At 40.5% G+C, this 24,541-nt stretch overlaps 1 protein-coding gene across 1 annotated transcript in view; it reads left to right on the forward strand.

Annotated features, from left to right (window-relative positions):
* Positions 1-24,541, forward strand: part of LOC139646568 (FERM domain-containing protein 5-like) — an 84,415-nt gene that overhangs the window by 51,464 nt on the left and 8,410 nt on the right. Inside the window, exons 2-7 of the mRNA XM_071522469.1 lie at positions 6,417-6,521; positions 10,718-10,760; positions 11,001-11,079; positions 15,854-15,951; positions 20,940-21,063; positions 24,168-24,255. Of these exons, the coding sequence (XP_071378570.1) occupies positions 6,417-6,521; positions 10,718-10,760; positions 11,001-11,079; positions 15,854-15,951; positions 20,940-21,063; positions 24,168-24,255 (537 nt within the window). The remainder of the gene's footprint in view (positions 1-6,416; positions 6,522-10,717; positions 10,761-11,000; positions 11,080-15,853; positions 15,952-20,939; positions 21,064-24,167; positions 24,256-24,541) is intronic.

The raw sequence follows: 24,541 nt of genomic DNA on the forward strand, positions 1-24,541 counted from the left end.
AACTGGCCTATAAAGGTTACTACCAAGGACCTATTAAAAATCCTACAGTCATTTAGTGACTTCAGCAGATCCAGAGGGATCTAGATGTATGTGCTTGCTCTGCTGGCAAGCATAAACAGAGTCTAAAAGACACAACTTTACATGTGCTTATAGACTCCATTAAGTCTGTTAAAGTTGTCCAGTCCTGGGCAAGAATATATGAGTTCAGGTGCACTTGATTTAGTTTGCTTAATCTTAATTTAACTTAATCAACCTCAAGAGTGGGCTCATTATTTGCTGCAGAAATCATTATATATTCAAATGTATTCAACCACTGTTTTGCTGAAGTCTGTTATCAACTCGATGTGGGTACAGAATGATTCCAAGTGAACCCATAGGAAAACGGGTCAGCATTAAGCTCATGAATAAGTCCAATTCTCCACAACGTGATGAGATGAGCTGACAGTAGGCAATTCCTAAGCCGCCCTTGGTTCACTCTGAAATGAGATGTAGCATTATTTCACGATTAAAACTCAACTCATTAAAACCTTTCTAAAAACCCAATTATTATGGCCTCACTGCAGGACTTAGCTGTCGCATGAAAAACTCCTGACTCCATTTCCATGATTTTCCTGCTTGTATGTTTATACACAGTGTAACAAACATGACTTTGAATTGAATGAATTTCATGACTATTCATGAAATAGGCCAGGTGACACCTACTGTGTGATGCGTTTCACCTAAATGTACTTGAAGGGGACATGGAGATGAAGGGGAGGGGGCAGGTTGTGCCTTGAGGGTTGTGCAAAATGTGTGCAACTAAGAAGAATTTGATTACAATATTTGTAGTAAGTTTGTAGGGCCAACAAAAATCAATCTAAACTCAATTGTACAAGTTCCAAAATGTATGGCCATTAATCTAAAAAAAAAAGTTATTTTATTTCCTGGTGTTTTGGTGATGAAAAGTTTTAATCCCAAAATAGCATGGAGCTAATTATTTCTGCAGGGCAATACAGCCTTACATAAGGGAGAGAGAATAAGGGAGAGAAAGCAGTGAGAGAAGCAATTCCCACACTGAAATCACATGACCTCAAACCACATAATAGATCTGCAGTGCATCTACTCAGAAACAATAACGCAGTGCTTTAACTGGTAATGTATAGTATTTCCTCTCTCTAACCACCAGTCTATTGCAGTTTGGCTCTGCGCTTCAATCTCATAAGGATGTTGAAGGACACTTAACTTCAGATCGATAATGTTTCTGCCTCAGAGCCAGCTTTCCTATCCCTCCGGACCCATGGTCAGCTTGCTCAAGTTCAACGCATCTCATCAGTATGCAACACAACACAACATATGCATTACAAGTGTTTGGTCAGCTGCCTATATACCAGAGATTATGCTGCTTTATGCTACTGCTGTATTTGGTTTGAGGGCAGGCGGTAGGAGCCGAGCATGGAACAAAAGAAGGGTATACTATGAACTCCAAACTTTTTAGAGGACATCAGGGCGCAGACTCATGGACATTACCAGGAACAACAGGATTGCCTACGCTCAAAATAATGAAATGTTTTGTAATCACATTATTTTTTTTTTCTTTTCAGTCTGCCTTCAATCAGGAAGCTGAGCTCCTGGCACAATAAAATGGCTACTTTAGGCTCTACATTCATTTATAGGCACAGAGCCGACAAGACAGATAACAAACTGGGCTACAGAGCAATTGAATCTAGAGAAAAAAAGATCTAAAAGAAAAAACACCTAGCGAAAAATCTCACAGGGACTTAGTGTCTCTGGTACTCTATAGTGAGTTTATAGTGATCATTCATTCACTGGTTTCAATCGGGAAATTTAAGAGATTATATAATATATTCAAATAACTGTAGACATTGGCCAATCTGGGATCTGTGGTGTAGCAGACCTGTTCTTTACCAGCTGAGCTAAACTCAAACTGATGCAGCAGCCTGGCTCAGAGTCTCTACAGTTGTGTTCTGTCCCACATTGGCACATGCACAGTTTTTTTTTACATTTTTGGAACCAACTGTCCAACCTACAGAGTGACTTATGCTAGCTGCTGGTCGCAGCTAATAACATCTATGATGAATTTGTCTTGGTGCAGAAACTCACATGAAACAGTGCAAGACACGCATTTATTCAGTAGTCTATACATATACAGTCTACTCCTTCACAATGCAAATGTCAAAAAAATCCCCAAGCAGCCCTTGGGGCTTTGTCAGAACAGCTGATAAAGCCAGTGTAGGAAGCTTGTGTGTTTATGACTGCTGCTGCTGCTAGAAGGCAGTGAAACGCATCTTTTTTCGGAAGTATGGAAATTTTTGCTTTGGGAGTTGAGCATTCTTCATGAATGGCTGCTACTAATACATTTCATTCCAGTTCATTTCTTTGCTAATTTTTTGTACTGAGATAAATGGCCCTGCCTCTCTGTTGTTGTTTAGTAACTACTGACTTGGACGTGGGTCATCAATAACATCTCAGACGCATGCAGGCCGACACATACACACTCACAGATACACATATGGAAACACAAACACACATTCAGGCTTGGGCATACACACACATACACTCCCAAACACTGGTGCACACCCATGAGAACACACACACACACACACACACACACAGTAACAACGTGATTAATTAGGAATGCTTTTTTGGGCTTCGCTGAAGTTTACACTACAGTGCATGCCAGATGGAGGGAGTGGGAGGTACAGCCTCTGAAAATGTTCTGGATCTAGAGGTTTCACAGGTGTACCACAGACATTTATAATAGAACAAGAAGCATTGAGGCTCTGTGTGTGTGTGTGTGTATGTGTGTGTGTGTGTGTGTGTGTATGTGTGTGTGATTCTATTTTTGCTGCAGGGCTAGTCAGCAGGCCTGTCCTGGTGAGTCGGTTTGTGTGTTGTGACAATGACATACAGACACACTGACAGAGGAGAGAGAAGATCAGCCCTGTGTCCCTGTGCACCCTGGGAAAGGTCGGGCCAGTGTACAGCCTGACACAACTGGACCCGATGGGTTTGGGTTGGGTCGTGCTGAATTTCTCATGTCATTGACTGCGCAATAATCTGATATTAACCCGATTAAGACAGTAGGCCAAATAAGAAATTGCCATATAAACAGCATTTACCCGAATAAGGTCATTGTCAGAGTAAGCATAATCACATTAAGACATGTGGAGGATTTTAGTCACATTATTGAAGCACGTTTTAGAAGTGTATACACCTCAATCCAACTACGACTCTCAGAGTATTTGTGGCTTTTTGCGACACAAGTGGCAATCCAACTGCTTGACGACGCATGCTCTACCTTCCAGTGACTGCAAATTTGTTTACAGAGGAAAAAGATGACTGACACTAGAAAAAAGAAGTCCCAAAATTTTTGAAAAACTGTCACCATGTTCAGGATTCTATTTGCAAGTCTGTTTGCACCTTCAATAAAGGCTTAAACTGTCCATGTGCTCCAGTGACTTCTCATTTGTCCCATTAATCAGGCTTTGCTCTGTAGCATGTAAACAGGAATATGAATGGAATAGTTCTATAAGCAACCCATGTAAACAGCTTAATCAGAATATTGTCTTATTTAGAATAAGGCTAATAGTAATATTGCTGTCCATGTAAACATAGTCATTGCTTTGGTTTGGTTCAAAACCATTCTTGAAAAATACTATTATCAGAAGTAAATTATTAGCATTTTCAGCCTTACTAGAATAATTCAGGCATATACCCCTTTGGTGGTATACTGTAGTTCACAAAGTTATTGGGAACAGTTTAGGCCAGAATGGCCAGTCCAACAACAGTCTGTACTGTTGGCCACTGAGCAGCTGCTCTTGGAGGTTATGCACCTTGGTCAAGGTCACCTTTTCAGTAGTTACAGGAGTAGAGAATGTATGATCGTGATGCAAGGAATGAACTTAATAAAAAGTCAGATTCTGTTGTATTGTTGAACTGTTGCAACACTCAGAACACAGCCTCACGAATGACAGTAAGTGCAGGTTGAGCCAGAAGAGCACATGTTTCATCTGCATCCAAAGAGAGTCCTTAGGCTAACTCAAATCAGAATTAATGTTGTCCCAGTCTAAGTCTCTGCCACCTGTCACCTGAGGTGCGTTTCGGTATCGAGCAGAGCAGAAGTGTGGAGGGGCTTCATCACAGGGATCCACACATTGTCTTAAATGGTACATATCAGTGGGCTTTATATCATATCTCCATGTTGATATATGGAGCAACTATTTTCCTTAAGGCCAAAACACATACTCCCTCCCCCCACAACCGCTGCTGAAAGAAAAATCTAGCAGAAACGCCATTGTTCTTATTATGTTTAGGCTGCTATTATTAAATGAAACCACTCCTAAGTCCATACACATCCTACCTGTTCTTTTACAGCTGATTGGCATTTCTGTCTCCCTCTCGCTCTCCAGGCCGGACTCTTGGCTGTGTCCGCCTTGCTTAAAGATGAAAATTGTAGACGCAGTTCAGAGGCTACTATTCCAAAGCAAAGATGTCAATTCTTTTGATTTTCATTAGGCTATTGCGTTCGATGTGAACAGGTCATGAGCTGTCCATAGTGCTGAAACAGGGCTATTCATTGTAAATGTATATTAAATACAAAATTGCAATACAGCCTGCTTCTGAGGCTTAGCTTCTAAGTTATAAAGTTAGATTTTACCAGCAATAAAAAAAATAATTGCTACTTACCCATGGCGTTGTTTACAGCAGCACAGCTGAAAAGTTTGCATGCGGCTCGAAGCGGAAGCTGCTTCCTATTGGTGTTCAGGCGCATGCATGACGCACATCATAATACGCGACGCACCGCAGCGACTTCTGTGTGTTTTCGGCTTTAGTTTGCTGTGCTGTGGCATGCTGTATTGGGATGCATTAATCAGTGTCAACTGGCCTTGCTCTCTCTCTCCTTGCTCAGGGTCTCTTCTCTTTTTTTCCCTCTCTCTATTTGGTTTTCTCTTTCCCTCTTCTTTTTCCCCCTTCCGTTCTCATATATCTGCCTTTGTCTTTCTCTGACTGTGCATTTTTGTGTCATATTCTGTGAATGCAGTGTCTGTCCTAAAGGACAGAGTAGGGTATTTTATAGCGTGTCTCATCTCTAAAAGAGGAAATGCTACATCCTAACAGAGTTGGAGAAATCGTTCAAACCCACTCCAATGTCAGAAATGCTATCCTTCATCCAATGAAAGAGCGAAGCTTTGAAATTGGTAGCACTGGCACCTATTATGCAGGCAGCACAGGTCTCCCTTCTTCGAGAACAGGAAGGCGACCCGCCCCGAAAAGCAAGCTGTAGTAGTAAGAGCTGCAAGATTGAGAGGACTGGAACTATTTTAATATGGCAGTGACTCAGTTCGGAGCAAAATTTTACTTGCTATGCAATATTAACCAAAGCTCCAGTTACTGGCTGATGTTGTATTTGTCTCTGCAAGTTACAGTATTCAGTTGCAGCCTTGTTGCTGTGTATCTTATTGTTCTAATTAGAATAATTGTTATTGTTGATTAAGACTTCAAAAAATCCCAAATAAAGAATCCATTGAAAATATTTTGGGTCTTTTTGAGGCAGATACAGCTTTCTGTTACGGCCAAGAATACAATATATCTGAATTTGGTTTCAAATATTTTAACTAATAGAGGTGTGTTTGACTTTTCCTGCCAGACTACTTAGTGACCCAAAAATGCGGGCACTTTATTTTCAGGGCAAGACAAATCAAGGCTGTTTTTTAAGAATACAAAAGGTATTCAGTTAATATATTTGCCAGGGTCTGATTTCTGCACTACACCGCATGGGAAATTCCTCCATTCTTCTTCCCCCAGCTATTCACCCTACCTACACCTTGTCTCGCTACTTCTCCAAGTCTTTTTCTGCAGCTGAGATTTCTCAAAGCCTTCGCATATGGCTGCTGCCGGGTATGAATATTTGATAGCCCTCAGATATCTCCCCCGAGGGCTGGTGAAATATTAAAACACTTTCTGGTGTCCGTTATTGAAATTTCAGCTTCTCATAGGCCCCGAAAAATGGTCTTCCTGATTCATGTGACAATGTCCATATTTTTCCTCAAACTTCAAACCTCTCCTCTACGTATTTGATAATCTGTGACATACTTGCTGCTTTACCTGGGAAATACATATATCCAAAGAGCCTTACAGCATCTTTGTCTGAGTTAAGATTTCAATGTTAACATTTTTGCACTATTCATTCATCGCTGTGTATTCATTCAGTGTGTCAGTGTATATGCAAATAGGAGGGGTGAGGGGGCAGTGGAGTCCTGTGAAAGGGAGTAAAGTTGCTGTTATGTATAATTTGCAACACTGGGTATATATGCAAAAGCCTTTCTTTTGATGCAACAGATTACAGTATTAAAGTCTTTTGAATCACATGAGAAGGAGTAAATTAAACTTTGTCTAACATTCTCTCTCTGTTCCAGCGGGATGCCAAGGGCCAGTACCTATTTGACCTCATCTGCCACCACCTCAACCTGCTGGAGAAGGACTACTTTGGCATTAGATATGTTGACCCAGACAAGCAGAGGGTAAGTCTTATTTTGACATCAGGCCCAACAAAATTTCAGATGAATTGGATTTGATCCGACTGGATGAGTGTCAGCCGGTGATGTGTCACTCTGTCACACCATGACTCATAGTTTTTTTTTCCCTGTCATCTATCCATCTTTTCTTTCTCATTTCCCTTAACTCTCTTTCAGTAAACGGTAAACATCAGGTTTTGGTGTCAGCCCTTCAGAATCAAAGAGCAAGGCCTTCTTTAGACTCATGATTTTGCACCGAGGTTCAGCAATCATCCATCATAGAAGAGGAAGAGATACCAATTTCTCCACTGACACAAGCCTCAATAGGCCAGAATGCAAAGCAGCCACAAGACATGTTGCGTTTGCACAAGGGGCAAAAGACAGCTACCAGCAAAGACAGCTATCGCTATCGCTATTGCTCTCTCCACGCATAAAAACTGGAGTAGAGTTAGCTTTATAGTGGATATTGGACATTTGTTGCATATTTGTTTTTATACCCTCAATAACTTGTAAAGCAAACAGGTAAAATCACAGTAATGTATATATTGATTGCTAAAAGAGGAAGAACCATTTACAATCACTGGTCTCAGTGTATGAAAGTAACCACACACATAATGTGCTTTTACTCTGCTTTAAGTTATTTAAGTCTTTTAGTGACTTCTGTTATGGTGATTAAGTTTTGTAACCTCAGGGCACAAATACACGGATTCATATCAACAATGCATGGGTATCAAACAAAGAATGAGGAAATTTTTTATGAGAAATTGACTTTTTGAAAATACAAGCTATTTATAACAGTAAGGCAGCTGCTGTAGCTGTTTCCATAAATGGATCTCTGAGAATCCATAATCTTATTCACAGTGTGGTTTAAGAGAACCATGAAACGATTAGCAACACTTCTCCTTCTTGGAAACTTTTCCTAATTGCATGTTTGTGCTGAAACGGTAACTGGTTTGTGTTGGTTTGCAGAGACGGTGTGGTTTTATCAGGTTGTTTTGTAAAGATGATAAGCTATTCAAATGCAAATCAAAAAGCTCAGAGGGACTTTATGCTGATGCAAGGATAAGAAATCATCTGTGGCCACTTCCTTTAAAAAAAAGCCCTCTTTAGTCTGTAACTCTCTGTGCGTCCTTTATCTTTGTGCCAGTCAATCTTCACCACCCCTACACTGTCATTCAGGCTGCTGGAGCCTGTAGATCAGCAGGCAGAGCAGACAGGGATTACCAGTGGAGTCTCAGATACAGAGGCACAGCCAGATACTTCTCTCAAAGGATGTTAGGTAGATAAAAGCTCGGTCTTCCCAGTCTAATGAGTCTCTCTGTTCTACTGATATAAATATTCATGACTGGTGGGTGGGCCTACAGGTCAATTGCACAAGAATGCAAAATGCTGAGACTGAAATATCATGAATATCAATCAAAGATAGGGATGCACAATTTAACAATCTGAGTTAATGATCAATTATCAATGTTCGTTAGGCCCAAACATGTTACAAGCCCCCCCAACACACACACACACACACACACACGCCACACCACACACACTTCAAATCAAAGCATTTTCCAAACCAAGGTTCGTGCTATTATTGCTTGTTCATGAGTCGGATCCGGATCCGCTCCAAAATTTAATGGGTTCTTCCTTGGCCCATGCTACACCCTTCCACAAAGTTTCGTGAAAATCGGGCCAGTAGTAGCCAGACAAACAAACAAACAAACGGCACCGAAAACATAACCTCCTTGGCGGAGGTAATAAATCATCAATTTTTTTGTGAATATCCCTAAAAAGAGGTGAAAAATGAATATAGTCCTTGCATGGCTTGAACTGAGCGGTTGCTAATCTTGCACTTTTGAACTGTGAACTGGATTACAAATTATTCCAAGGCTTGAAGTGGTTATCCACTGTCTTTGTGGGTTCTTTGTGGACCATCTTTGGATTGTAGTAGTGAAGCCGTCAACCAACTGCTGTCCTTCCTCACAGCAGAGAGGCGTGAGAACAGGTGAAAGCTGTGTGAGAACATTGTCAAGTCATAATAAAAAGCTTTTTTTTCAGACCAAGTGTGAGTGCTAATTTTGAGTATGCATCAAATTTAAGTACTTGGAGTACTTTTTTTTATATTGACTATTTTGGCCAATCACTCTTTAACCATAAGGCCTATAGAATCAAAAGATTTGTTTCCTCAGATTCCTTGGCTCCAGTTTGCACGCAGCATATATGGACTTCCTAGATTACAGCTATTGCCCAGAGTTTTGAAAATACAAACCATGGTGCATGAATGAAGTTGACGGTGAAGATTTGCAAAGTCTAAATGCTTGATGCTAGAGCAACCAAAACTTCATTGTGACAAACCACATTTGGTCAAGCTCCATTGTGCCACCATCATGCCAACCTTGCAATAGCAACTATTTTTTAAAATCTCTCCCACAAAGTTTCCTTAAATCACTACCAAATTTTACACACCGCATATTTCAGCTGCCTACATCATCTTTGTATCACAGCATTTTGGCCATGACACACAGAAGAAGTTCACAGAACAGCAAGGGAGGCATATTTCTAAATGCTTAATGTTAGACCATCCAAACGTCACATACCTGTTGGCCTCAAGGTGTGTCAGACCACATTTGGTCATGCTGAATAATAGCACCATCATCAGGACAAATTGGCTTATCACTGAGATGTACAGCTTTTCCATAATGATGAATCAAGCTTATATTCTCACTGTCAAATCATTTGCCCCATAGGCATGGACTCCACTATATTTAATTATTGTAATTGTAATAGATTTTCAGCTGTGTGAAATAGCATTGTGCTCTAGGAAAGTCTGAGTGGAAAAGTGAATAAGCAACCGCCTTCCCTGCCTCAGTAACTCCTAACTGCTTCAGTGTATCTGTTCAGTGTATTTTCACTGGGCAGCTCCTCGCTGTGTAACTGTATGAATGTGCGTTACCAAAGAAGTTAATAATTAAAAGCTACAAAATGCATCATGACATCGGTGTAATTGCACAACTATTGTACTGTCAGCATATTAGTGTGCATCTATTGTCAACACTTGTCATTATCCAGTGGTGGAAGAAGTACTCTGATCCTTTACTTAGGTAAAAGTACCAATACAGCAATGTAAAAATACTCCATTACAAGTAAAAGTCCTGCATGAAAAATCCTACTTAAGTAAAAGTACATAAGTATTAGCAGCAAAATGGTCCCTCTGAGTGATATTTTATTATATATGACATCATTAGATTATTAATACTGAAGCATCAGTGTGTACCCAGCATGTTACTGTTGTAGCTGCTGGAGGTGGAGCTAGTTTGAACTACTTTATATACAGTTAGCTAGTTTAGTCCAGTGGTTCCCAACCTAGGGGTCTGGCCTCTCCAAAGGGTCACCAGATAAATCTGAGGGCTCGTGAGATGATTAATCAGAGAGGAAAGAAGAAAAAACAAAGTTCTGATACACAAATCTGTTTTCAGTTTTTGGACTTTTTCTCTAATCTTTGATTTTTGCTGAAATATTGGATCATTTGAACATTTATTGAAATTAAACCATGTGAGGTTTAGAGGGAAAAATCACTATTTGGTGGAGCTGTTAACAACTCATAGACATCTGAAATGTGACCCTGACTACACACTGCTTTTTGTAAGACGTCAAAAGCCTAAATGGTTGGAAACCACTGGTTTAATCTTTAACAATGTGTTGTATTTTAAAAGCTTGTTATATTATCCATTGTGTCAAATCTCCATCTGAAAAGTAACTAGAGTACAACATTTCCCTCTGAAATGTAGTGGAGTGGAAGTATAAAGTAGCATCAAATGGAAATACTCAAATAAAGTACAAGTATCTCAAAATTGTACAATACTTGAGTAAATGTACTAAGTTACTTTCCACCACTGTCATTATCTCAACTCACTAGAGACAGTTCTCCTCATGATGGTTAGCACTAACAGAAAACAGGCTTCTCTTGATTATCTTCCAACCAGCTTTCTTTCATCTCTTCTCTGTAGAGTGGCTGGGTGGGAGTGAGTCTAAATAAACAGGAGGCAAGGAGAGTGAGAGTAGTCCTCGTGTGCCTCCCAGCTACAGACTACAACGCGTCATGCTCAGCTGCAGAGCAGTCAGGCCTCAGACTGTCAGTTTAGCAGCTAAGGATTCAGCTCCAAAAGAGCCGGTGCTACAATCAAATGTTTTTCTCTTTCTCTCCCTTTCAGCATTGGTTGGAGTTTACAAAGTCAATTGCCAAACAAATGAAATGTAAGTATTTAATTTAACATCCCTGATTAATCTTTGCCCATTATTTTAACTGCATGGTTTTATCCACTATTTCCAAATCTGACCAGATCAATAAACACTTGAAGAGGAGAATTTTGTTATCTCTCATGGCGCAATACACAAATATACAAAACACACAAATCACATCAACCAGAGGCAAAAATAAAAGAGGTGACAAATTATAATGGCATCAAATTTTAAGTCTTTGTTTTGCTTCCCCAGCCCAGCCTCCATTCACTATGTGTTTGCGTGTCAAGTTTTACCCACCTGACCCTGCTGCCCTGAAAGAAGAAATCACCAGGTAAGATTTTGAGATGGCTCGGTGGGTGGGGGGGCATCACATGTACTCATGTGTTGTGAGTTTGATTCCGACAACCTTTGCATGTCATCTAGGGCTGAACGATTTTGAAAAAATATCTAATTGCAATTATTTTGACTGATATTACAATTGTGATTTGCGATGTTAGAGGGAATGATAATTTTTACATCATTATTCTCATTTTCATTGAAAAACGTATTAAAATGATTATGGTGTGATTTTTGCGGGGATCTGTACCAAACAAAGATGTTTTCTTAAGTGTGTAGAATATGATGTGTAGGCCAGGACATCTCTGCAGCACGACAATATTTAATTTAAAATGGTATTTTGACACACATTTTGCCTTTAACAAATGTTGCGCCTCCTGCGATTTGAAAATTGCAGTAGGCCATATTGCGATTTCGATAAAATTTTGATTAATTGTTCAGCCCTAATATCATCACCGGGTGTCTCTTCTATTGTTCCTGTCACTCTCGACTATATTCTCTATAATAAACTAGAATTACCATAAACATCTTCAAAAAATAAGGTGGTATCACCCAGTGAGTGTAACCATCTTATAAAATAATCCAACCTATTTTTAATCTCAATGCAGCTTTAATATTGAAAGGGCAGAAAGTGATACATGTACAAAAAAAAGCACACAAGCTCAATTTCATAACATTATCAAGAAACTGACAGTGATTCCATGTGCAGGGGGATTTGAGTATTCCCTTTTTTTATAAGCTGCAATGTCAGGATGCTCTGCACCGCTACTGGATTGTGTGTGGCAGTCTTGACAGCCAAACAAACTGCTGTGAGGAGTAAAGCCAGAGAAGCTACTGAGCACAGAGATCCTTATAAATCACATCTCTCAGCCGGCTGCCATGCAGTGAAATCTCTTATTCACTTTCCAGCTCTACTTGATGACATAGAGCTCCAGCAAGGGAGAGCTTCACCATCTGTTCTGACACTGACCCACAAATGCATGCACACACACACACACTAGGATTATTATAGATATATATAGATATATATTATTTAAACAATAACGTATCTTCCACTAACTTAAAGTTAGTTAACGTAAAGCAACAGCAAACTCAGCAGCAATCTGAATTCAATCCATTTAGGTCAAAATAATAAAGTATTTTTGACATGAGTTGTGCAAACTGCGCTGACACTACAAGATGAAAACATTTCACATACACAGACAATCACACAAATGAACATACAAACATAAACACACATATAAACATACACACAAATACACATATAAGAAGGGAACACCTGCATACTATAATATAAAAAGGCTCAGTGTATTCCCACACACCCTAACTCTTCTATGACTTTTTGCAGCAGTGCTCAATACTACTGTACTATTTATTGCTTTGTTGCTTGGAGAGGAGCAGAATCACAGATGTATGAAATGAACACTGGGTGGGAGATTTGAGATGGGAGCATTCTCTGGATGCAGTGGATGCAGCCAGAAGATTTGGTGGCTCCCGATGGACCTCAGCCCAACTCAGCAATCATATTATGAATCACAGTCAGTTCTCAAAATGATTATAGCTCGGGTTCGGCCTCAAGTTAGGCCACACAATCCATATCCCTTATGTCTAATGAAAACCTTGTATGTCCAACATGGCAACTTGTTTTGGATTGGCAGTCATGCATTCATTTCTCAAATTCTACCTGTTAAACTTATATTAATTATAAATGGAGTTTTAATGGGGGTTGAAAGGTAGGGTCGTGCAGTTTACTCAGCACATAAAGGGTAATGTAGATCTCATTTGAGATACAAGTTTTCAGGCACAACACCATGGTTCACTATGATATCTACAAAGAGGAGCTCCAAAACTACAACATAGAATTGAGAAATGCCAGACAATCCTTTTTTGCCAAGATCATTAGTGAAAATACAAACAATGCACGTACACCTTTTACTACTGTTGATAGACTGATAAATCCCCCAGCATCAATTGCCCCAGAGCTTCTTTCTACTGCTAAATGTAATGAATTTGCCGCCTTTTTCAGTGATAGGATTGTGAGTATCAGACAAACTATCAGTGCTTCCATGTCTAACAGGAAGGTGCCTCCATTTCCTTCACGCATAAATAATGTAAGTAATATGGCAAATTTTACTGCTATTGACTACACAACACTTGAGAACACTATACAACAGCTTAAGTCATCCACCTGCTGCCTTGTCCCCATGTCTTTAGCTGTTTGGCGAATGAGCTATTGCAAATTGTTAACAGCTCTCTTTTATCTGGTGTTTTCCCAAATGCTTTGAAAACTGCTGTTATTAAGCCTCTGTTAAAGAAGAGTTGCCTGGATGCCTCTGTGATAAGTAATTACAGACCTATTTCCAATATCCCTTTTATTAGTAAGATCCTGGAAAAAAATGTCTTCAACCAGCTTAACAACTATTTAATTTCAAATGCTCACTTTGACCATTTCCAATCCGGATTTAGACCCCATCATAGTACTGAGACAGCCCTTATTAGAGTTGTGAATGATCTTCGTATTAACACAGATTCAGGCAAGCTTTCTATCCTTGTACTTCTGGATGTACTTCTTTGACACTGTTGATCACACAATATTATTAGATAGAGTAGAAAATTGGGTTGGACTCTCTGGCCCGGTCTTAAATTGGTTCAAGACCTACCTGCAAGGGAGGAACTACTTTGTGTCTATCGGTGAGTTTGTCTCTGAAAGGGTCAGTATGACATGTGGAGTTCCACAGGGCTCAATCCTTGGCCCTCTTTTATTCAACCTCTACATGCTTCCACTAGGACATATCATACAGAAAAATAGCATTCGTTACCACCAATTATGCAGATGACACTTAGCTCTATATATCTCTTTCTTCAAGTGACTTTGGTCCTGTAGATTTTCTGATTCAGTGTATTTGAGGAAATTAATGACTGGCTGTGCCAAAACTTTCTTCAGCTAAATAAAGACAAAACTGAGGTAATTATCTTTGGTACTAAGGAAAAGAGGCAGACAATTAGGGCTCACCTTGACTCCCTGTCTCTCAAGAGTAAAGACCAAGCTAGGAATCTTGGTGTTATTATGGATGCCGATCTCAATTTTAACAAACAGATCAATACCATTACATGATCAGCCTTTTATCATCTTAAAAATATAACCAAAGTACGGGGTCTTATGTCAAAACCTGGTTTAGAAAAGCTGATACAAGCTTTCATTACCAGCAGGTTAGACTACTGCAATGGTCTTCTCTCCAGTCTCCCCCAAAAACACTCTGGGGTGGTTACAGCTCATTCAGAATGCTGCTGCCAGAGTTCTGACCATGTTATATCTCTATGGTTCTGACTAAAAAAACAGAACACATTACACCAGTTCTTAGATCACTGCATTGGCTTCCAGTGTGCTATAGAATTGATTTTAAAATTCTGCTGCTTGTCTATAAAGCGCTAAATGGCTTAGCTCCAAAATACATTTCTGTCCTGCTCCTAGGATATGAGCCACCCAGACCTCTGAGGTCATCTGGGACCAGTCTGTTAGTTGTTCCGAATGGTTTTTAATGGAATGCCTTGAGACTGGCAGTGCCAGTCACAACGGAGCTACTGCTGTGCTAGACCCAAACAGGACTAGCAAAACCAGGAGACTGTATTACTGTCACTCTAGCAAGCTTGCACGTTATGCTACCCAACAGCGACGTTTATAATTTTTATTATTGACCTGTAAGAAAATGCCTGCCGCAAAACCCGGTCATGAGTGGTTGCTGCCAGCCTGTTAGATGCAGACGGCCTGTAAACTAATTGTCTATATCCACCGATTCCGTTAGGTTGCTATAAAACAGAAAAAGCCAAAAACTTATCCATTATGTACCAAGCTATATTTGGCATTACAGCCCCAAACACAACCCAATTTCGGCATAATCGCTAATGTTTTGTTTAGTTGACTCATATTTACCGCTACTTAAAACGAACGATTTCCGCTGCCAACAGGTGCGAGTTATCCACCCGGAAGTATAGCCAATCTGTTTGTTTACAAACATTCTGATTTGGCCTATAGGGGCTGTGGGGCCTGCCTATAGGGTGGGGTAAGACCACTGGAAAGATTCTAGGCTCCTTCGAAGAATCCTTCAAGATCTCATCTAAATTGATTTCCTTTTGAGAGGAAAAATTGTTATACTGGCTGACCAGAGGTATCACCAGTGTGAGAGTGACTGCTCAATATCTTTCTTTCTTTAATTTTTAATGTAATTTTATGTATTTTTTCTGTTTATGTGAAGCACATTGTATTTGCCTTGTGTATGAAATGTGCTATATAAATAAAGTTTGCCTTGCCTTGCCTTAACTGGCAGGGCCACTGGAGGCTTATGCTGTAGCAGAACAAAGCGAGAATTCACTATCTGGGTGACTATCAGGAAGCAAGAGGTCCCAATTAAGGGAGGAGACGACAGATCAGAAGAAGCCTATCTGTCTGTGTTTGTGAGTTTTGCCGCTGCTCTAACTACATGTTGGTCTCTGGGGTCTCTAGACCAGCGGCAAGAACAGACACACACACAAACAATCAGACAACACTCAGTCCACAGGCCCTCATTTACCAAATATTCTCAAGCCTTCTTCTCCACAGCCCCTCTCTAAACTTAAAAACCAAGCCTCAAAATTGTATGGCACAAGGGACATCTTAAATTGTAAATATCCACCGTGTGTTGTCTGGAAAAGGAAAACAGGCCCTTGTCGGTATCAGTCCTATCTATATGATAATGACCTGAATCGGTGTTTGTCTGTGTTCCATTCCACAGATATCTAGTCTTCCTGCAGATCAAGAGGGATCTGTACCATGGCCGCCTCCTGTGCAAGACATCAGACGCCGCTCTGTTGGCTGCCTACATACTGCAAGGTAAGGTTTGATTGTAATTTTTTTGCTGATGTCGCTAAGAGGCTGTAGGACTTTCATTAGGTCCTTGGTGAACTGCGCAGGTCTGAAATGCCTGTGGTAGTTACCTTTACAGACCAGCTGATGGCCTGTAAGTTACTGCTCCTGCTGCAGCTGTTTTTCTGTGCAGTTTCACTTGAAGATTGCTCACTCCATATCACATCTCTCAATCATTCAAATTGCTCATGGAAGTGTTTTGCTAGCTAGTAGAAGATTAATTTCAAGTTTACTGGTTTCCATGACAAGGTAAGTCATGTCATTTTACAACATTAGATTGTTTGACGAAATGAGTAGAATGTGCGCTTTAACAGTGTGAAAACATATTACTATAGTGGTGCTCTTTGGAAATGGGTAAGTAACTTAGATAGTTTGACTTAGCTTTTGCATATTGTTGAACTTCTTTGTTAGTGTGCTTAATATTTTGTTAAAGATGTAACGTCACGGTACTAGTCCTTGATAAAGTTATCAGTAATGTTAGCTGCAGTAGTGAGCTATTATTGGTGATTTGATTTGATTTTTCATTGTTTAATTTCAGGGCACTTTTCAAAATTTGTAAATGTGGAGGGTTTTTTTTGTGCTCAGCTTTGTTGTCATCAGCTGTAGTCGGGTGCCATTGTTGGCAATCCTGGCTTTGTAGTCTAGACAGTGTTGTAAAGATGCTCACAGCTGGAATTTATGTATGTAGTCCTAAGGTAGTTTTAGCTTTAGTTTTAACAATGCCCAAAACTGCCAAAGTGTACCTAAGTGTACCTAGTCTGTCTATGTACTGTATGTGTAAATGTATGTAACAATTTGAACTGATTTACTGTGAGGAGGCTGGAAGTGTCATTTACTATGAGGAGGCCAGAAGGCATGTGTGGGGGTGTACGAGCATGCTGTCTTTACAAATAAACCCACAGATACATGAGTGTATCATTCTTTGGTAGTACACCTTATTGGTAATGCTTGCAACAACATGAGATTACCTTGACTAGAGATGCCCCTCTGCAGGCTTTTCAGTCATATGATTTCCATGCGACCTTGACTTGTTGAAAAACACTTGCCAGCTGTATAGTCAGCTGTGTTCCATGTTTTGGTGTGTGTGTGTGTGTGTGTGTGTGTGTGTGTGTGTGTGTGTGTTTGTGCACACGCAGGCACATTCTTGCGTACAGGCACGTGTTTGTGTGTTTGACAGTGTGGGTGTGTGCAAATGTGTGAGCCTGTGTGCTTGTGTGTTTGCTCTCTGAAATCTTAGATGTGTGTGTTAAGAGGTTGAACTAGTGCAGACTTGTTCCCTTCACTGTTGTTAGATGGAGACCTTGTAAATCTGAATTTTTTGCTTTTATCTTGAATCGAAAGTCCTTTATAGGCTGAGTAATTTTCATAACCCTAAGGTCCATAAAACCAATTTAGATCCCATTATCATTTTTAAAATGGAGGGGACATCAATGAGAAAATCAGCCAGTTTCTCTGTGAATTTTCAAAATAAGGTGACCGTTTTTGGGAGATGCTAGGTTTTCATCTGACAGGCCCCTTTGGCTGTCAGGCTCATTGGCATGCAGGTAGCGGAGCCACATTAAAGAACAGTTCCCCTGTCTCACACTCTGCCAGCCAACCGGCCAGCCTGCCAGCCTTCCCCCTCTCGGTCACTCCCTGAATCTAAATGCTTCTGTGTCCCTGTGTGCCCCTACCTACCACAAGAAAGAGCTCCGAGCCGTGTTTTCGAGGGTCTCACATTTTTTGACCTCCATTTTCAAACAGAATCATGAAAAACTGGATGTGTTGTGAAAACTTGCAGGATTTGTCCAGTAACCTCATGATTTTGCTCCAGCCTGACACATGGGACAGCTGCATACCTGGTTCTGATCACTGAACAGAACTGAATCTGAGTTTATTTTACTGTTTCTTCATGACAGCGAAGCAGATGGTTCCACACTCATCTCACGCTGTTGTCATCGCAGGTATTTAGGATGCTTAGGATAGTTGAAATTCAAGTTAAAATGTTCATCCTCAGCACAGAAAATTGTGCTGTTTTCAACACTTTCTCTGTTACACTTGATGTTTATGTGGCTATGCCACCCTTATGGTACGGCATGCAGGGTGGCCTTGTTAGTGAGGGTCACAGGTTCAAGCCCTGCAACAGCTAATGTGTCCATCCATCACTGCCAAAGTATCATTTAGCAAAATGCCAAACCCCTACCTGCTCCAGTGGGGGCTTTTTTGCCTGTTGTATACATACTGTGCATGTGTCTTGGAGAGATAGGCAAAGACACAATTAATTACGGTTATGGTTCATATAGTGATAAATAGATAGATACTGGAGAGCATTGAAATAGATTCAATTAGTTGATAATCTTTTGTAAACAGGGAGTTTAGACTGACAGCGAGGCTCTAATTTTCAGGGAGGCAGCCAGGTGTACAGAGGAGAACAAAGCAAGGTTACAGTATATTATAGGATGTTAAAACTTATTAAGTACATATACATTTTTTTAGATTTCACCAAAGGTGCAATCTCCCACTCATCATGCAGTCCTGGCAGACTAAAAGCAAGCACTCAAGGATAGTGACAGGCTTTCATTTAACAGATTATTCAAGGTGTCTCTTATCTGGTATCTATACCTTTCAATTCAGGTAACATGTTTCACTAGATTGGGAGCAGCTCATTTTTCAAAATGGCATATATGGATGCTTTTGTGTCCTTTATTCCATCTCTTGCACTGGTCCTGTTGGGGTGTATTGAATTGTAGAGTGGCCATGCTAAGCCTTGCTTAATAGCTCAAAACTCCAGTGATGAGATATCCATTAAAAATTGAACGGCATGATGCCACATACAGAAGAAATTTATTCTCGGTTGATTTGTGTTAGCTTACATTAATTATATTTTAGATTTACATTGTTGTACTTGCAGTGTTTGCATTTGCATCAGTACTAATCCCATTGGAGAGGAATCAGGAAATGGAAGAATCCCACAGAATAGAATGCATAATCAAATGTTTATCTTAATAGTTTAGTCATTTTACATTTGTACTTGATGTGCTGTACATTCTTACTCCTATTATATGTTCAAAACGAAACATCATTAAAAGATGCAATAGAGAATTTATTTGTCCATGTAGATTTTTGGTGTATTCATGTATGTTCTTGAAATGTTTGACCTGTAATGGAAAATAGGCATACTAGAACTTTTCCAGCCCATCATAACAGAAAATACAGGTCTGCATTACTCAAATGTTTACAAACACTATATGAACTAAAAATGCAGCTGTCACATACTTCACATCATTCCATGTGACAAAAAGATCAAACAATAGAAATCACTGTCAGCCTGATTCAGACTGTTATGTGGGTCTTTTGCTGATCTGAATGCTGGAGCTGTTCCTAGTCAGACTTGGACTATTCAATGCACACACTGAGGATTGTTGGTGTGCCTTTGCTTGTGGACAGGTTTATTGAACACCTCGGCTTCTTTGTCCTTCCCTTGGTATAGTGGAAAATCAGGCCATTGACTTTTCTCCTTTTCATGTCTTTCTGCAGAGGCAATGCCTTTATATACCGTGCATCTTCAATTCAATTTTGTTTAGGGCAGCAGCACACAAAGATTGAATTGGCAACTTGCCCATGGGACATTAATTGAATACAAACACAATAAAATATACTCTCAAAATCTGAAATGAAGATTTTTTTCATATCAAAAAATACATTTTTTAATTGCAACTTCGTTCTACTCGCCAATTGCTCATTGCATTTAAACTTTGTACAAATGCTTGCCATGTCTGCATCACATTCCAGTTGAATGTTTATGGAATGTTGTGTTTCTTATTTCTATGGATTTGCTCTTCTGCTCCCTGATGGCCCCATGTTGATGACACCTATGATGTTTAGAAAGCCCACAATATGATGGGAACTGTCCTTGATTGTGCGTCTTTGCGTGTCACTGTCTGGCCAATGCCTACAGTATTCTTGTGTCTGTTCAGTACTATTAAGAGCTCCGCCAGGCAGAGAGAGAGAGAGAGAGAGAGAGAGAGAGAGAGGCTTGAGATATTCCTACAACATCCTTGGACTCCCAGTCCAGCTGACACAGCGCCTGTCATCAGGAGGGAGAGAGGACCTGGAGTGACATGGGAGGGATGTCAGCTGTGTGATCTGGCTCTGCAAATCATCACTGTAGAGCAGTGATTCTCAGTTCTCATTATCAAGGACCCTTATTTAGTACACATTAGGGCCACAAACCCCCATTTGATGAGATTTTGTCCAGAATCCCATGACTGTATTCTAGGTTGAGAGATGACAGTGTAACTATGATCAAAATAGTCATTCTTCTACATTCTCTAATTGTGTTAGCTTCTTGTAAATGAAATAATGGTGAAGTTTAACACTTCATCGATTTGCTAGGGACCTCCTGGAACCACCTCAAGGACCCCTGGTGGTCCCCGGACCCCACGTTGAGAACCGCTGCTCTAAAGGCAGCACGGCAGTCAAGGCCCTATCGATGCGTAAACACTGGATGCCCGGGATGTCTATTACACTCAGCACATTTAAACAATTCCCCTGCAGCCCCTGCGCGCCCTGCGGTGCCGGGCCTTTTGATGATCCCTTACAAAATCAACTGACTTGTGTGTGAGCTGAAGCTGTTTATCAGCTGTGTGTTAGAGTGTGGGCTGGAGGAAGAAGGCAAGAAAAGAGTCTGCATTCCTTGCTCTTTTGAACATGTACTTCATTTTGATGATATTGGTTATAGCTTTGAGCTTTTTGTGACCCAACAATTCATATCCTGATTGCTGTCATTGGCATTAATTAGTATGGAGTTAAATGGATTTAAGTCAAAATCAGAATCTGCATATCACAATGTGAATATACATGAACATAATCAATGGTTGGAATCGGTGGAGTGGGGCACACATGTACATGAAATATAGAGTGTCCTCCTCAACAGGGAAGTTAAGTTCTACTTTGTTTGCCCTCCTATTTTCCAGCTGAGATCGGTGACTACGACCCTGGGAAACACCCGGAGGGCTACAGCTCCAAGTTCCAGTTCTTCCCCAAGCACTCGGAGAGGCTGGAGCGGCGGATCGCTGAAATCCACAAGACTGAGCTGATGTAAGCTGACACCTGTCTAAGTCCCTGTGTCCTCCTTCAGGTTCACTCCCACAGCCGCCACAGTGCAGCCCCTCGCTCAGACACACCTAACTCTTTAGTTTGCTGTCATGTCTTCCACTCGTTGAACTCTTCATCTTCATCTGTTTCTTAAACTCGGGGTCAGGAACCAAACTGCACCACTGCCCCAATGCTGCTAGGTTTCCATATGGCAACAGTAGCATCATGTTTTGACATAGTGATAATACCTGAGAGGGCTTTGTTAATTGTGATTATGGGTACAACAGTGATCCAATAGGTACGAGCTGTAGCCGATTCATAACTTTCCATTATGGTGGGAAGGAAAGTTATGAATCAAAAGCAGTTAGGAAGGAGAGCCAGCGGTTACTATCACAACTTTTTTGACAATAAGCGAAATAGGAGAAAATCTTTCACGGATTACCTTAAAAAGTATCACACACAGGATATTTCCTGTCATCAATGATCAGGAAATAAAATTCATTTTTAGCCTCAGTCCGACCAGAAAAGGAAATCTCATATTCAGTATGAAAGTAGATATTGTGATTAGATATGCAAGGCCATAGGTTTGTAATTTCATAGCTGCTTTATGTGCTGAGTGTTCACTCTGCTCATTTGGTTTGACGCATGAGTGTGTGTGTGTGTGTGTGTGTGTGTTAGTGTGTGGTTTCTCTTTGACGCCGTAGTATTTCATTAGTTGGTGATTAACCTGGGTCAACCCTGCCTGTCAACAGAACCTTTCTATACCTCTCTCTCTCTCTCTCTCTCTCTCTCTCTCTCTCTCTCTCTCTCTGTCTCTCTCTCTCTCTCTCTCACACACACACTCACTCACACACACACACACACACACACACACAGGTGGACACAGGTGCTTGTAGATTTTATCCTGCACTGCCCTCTAGTGCTCACCTTGCCTCTTGTTTGAATCAGTTGTCTTAGTTTTGCCTGAAGCTGTTTTACATGGGAATAAAGGTAGGGGAGGGTAATAATTTATTTTACCAATCACAATGCAGGGCAGCGTTCAAAACTTTGGGGTAGATGGGTCTTAAATTATGTATACGGTAGGTTGGCTAAGGTGTAATTGCATGTGCACCCATGTGAGACGCAGAAAGTGGGATGGTGGAAAGAAATCATGACTATCTACGAGCACCAGAGTGGAAGCAGAGAGCTCTGTTCTCCATCTGAGTCAGACTAGTTTGACTCAGACAATAACTGTGTCTGTCACTACTGATTAAAAGTAGAAAAAAGTGTATACGGCAGCTGGATTTTGTAGTTGTTTTTCGTTTAATCCTTTATTTCCTTTTGTCAGTACACCAAATCTGAGTGCAGCAGCTGTGAGAATGTTATCTATACCATCTCTCATTTATCATTATTTATAACAGACAAGGTCAGTGGGTTTTTTATGCCTCCGCGCCGGCGAAAGCCGTGGCCAGAGGCATTATGTTTTCGGGTTGTCCGTCCATCCATCCATCTGTCCCATTCTCGTGAACGTTATATCTCAGAAACGCCTTGAGGGAATTTTTTCAAATTTGGCACAAATGTCCACTTGGACTCAAGGATGAACTGATTAGATTTTGGTGGTCAAAGGTCAAGGTCACTGTGACCTCACGTCCGTCCCATTCTCATGAACGCGATATCTCAGGAATGCCTGGGGGAATTTCATTACATCTGGCACAAACGTCCACTTGGACTCAAGGATGAACTGATTACAATTTGGTGGTCAAAGGTCAAGGTCACTGTGACCTCACAAAAAATGTTTTTGGCCATAACTCAAGAATTTGTATGCGAATTCATACGCTAATTATGGCTACGCTAAATATTACAAAATTTCACACAAATGTCTAATAGGATAAAATGATGAAGTGGTGACATTTTATATCCAGAAGTTCAAAGGTCAACTTCACTATCATCATAATGTTTTGCTTACCACTGTAGCTGAGAAAACGTTCTTGGGTCATTCTACAAAAACAATGGAAGTGCTGTCACTTACTTTTGCAGACACCAAAATCCTTTAAGTTGACCTAATAATCACATTAATTACTGTATATGTGTTCAATAAATAAAGACTGTCCTTGCAATGATAAAACAAAGTTTATTGGCGGAGGCATACAACCACGAGGCGGTTATTTATTTCTAGTTTAAGCTTTGGGCTGGGAAAACTAGAGGAATAGCCAGCACTCCTGAAAAATGAATGAGCTTCATTCATTAGTTACAATGAACACTTCTCGGTTATACATCCTTCATCAGCATAAGAAAGCTTTCTCAAACAAACTGGCTCAGTATTTGAACAAACTGGCAGCTAAAGATTTGTTTGGCCTCAAGTACCATCGACTGGAGTGCTGGATAAAGTCTGTTTCTAACAAAACCAGACACCGTGTGTCTGCACACTTAGAAACAGTGATGTGGTGTAGTTCATTCACTACATCTACATCCCCACATGAGTACTAAGATATTTTAGTGGGTCCAGGTTACCTGGGCAAGATACATTTCATTTTCTGCTACACATTCAAACAGGGCTGCCTGGGGTTTACTCAGCATTTATTCCACCCAGTTATTCCTAAATCATTTCTGTGGTTTATTTTACATCTCGATGCCAAATGAGCCAACAGATGGGCTATATTTGCAAATAAAAAGCTAAACCTTTTGGATACTCTTATGGATCAGCAGGCCATGTGCGAGGGAAGTCATGGCCATGGGTTCAGGTCCACATTATTTATTATTATATATAATTTTGTGACTTCCACAGGGAGGTCAGAGGTCAGGGTCAGATACAACAACAGCAGCCCTGGAGCTGGTGGGGGTTCAGTGTGTTGTTTGAAGACACTTAAGCAGGGTGGGTGTTTGGTTTCATGGGGTCTTGAACCTGCACCCTCTGCTTGACAGTGTCTCTACTCACTACACCACCCTGCTGTCCAAAGCATACTGTACATCTGTATATTGTCCCACTATGTACAGCATATCTCCCATTTTTCCTGTCACCCTCCACTGTAAACTACCTTGGAAACCTGAAATGCCATAAAAAATAGTGCCTTGACTTACATGTTACTGTAACTAGTTCTGACAGACTGACTTATTGTCTTTCCTCCCAGAGGTCAGACTCCCGAAACGTCCGAGCTCAACTTCCTTCAGAAGGCTCAGATGCTGGAAACGTATGGAGTCGACCCTCATCCATGCAAGGTGGAGCACACAACAAACATCCTCTATATTTATGAGCATGTGTTTATTTCTCAGTTCATGTTTTCTTCATGTGCAATATACAATAGACAGCAGAGATGGAACCACAGGACACAAACACTTGTTGTTTTGTTGTCTTTAGTTTTTTTTTTAGTTAACACAACCTTGCAGTCCTTCTTAACTCGTAACGATCAAGTTCATCTGTATTTTCAAAATGTTGTGAGATGATCTATATGGCTTATATATAAGATCATGGTATAAACCTGATTTAACTCCAAGATCATGATGT

This window comes from Centroberyx affinis, unplaced genomic scaffold (assembly GCF_046629955.1).
Source record: "Centroberyx affinis isolate AG114_WGS23_722 - 3 ecotype Tasmania unplaced genomic scaffold, CSIRO-AGI_Caff_v1 ptg000993l_1, whole genome shotgun sequence".
Lineage (NCBI taxonomy): Eukaryota > Metazoa > Chordata > Actinopteri > Beryciformes > Berycidae > Centroberyx > Centroberyx affinis.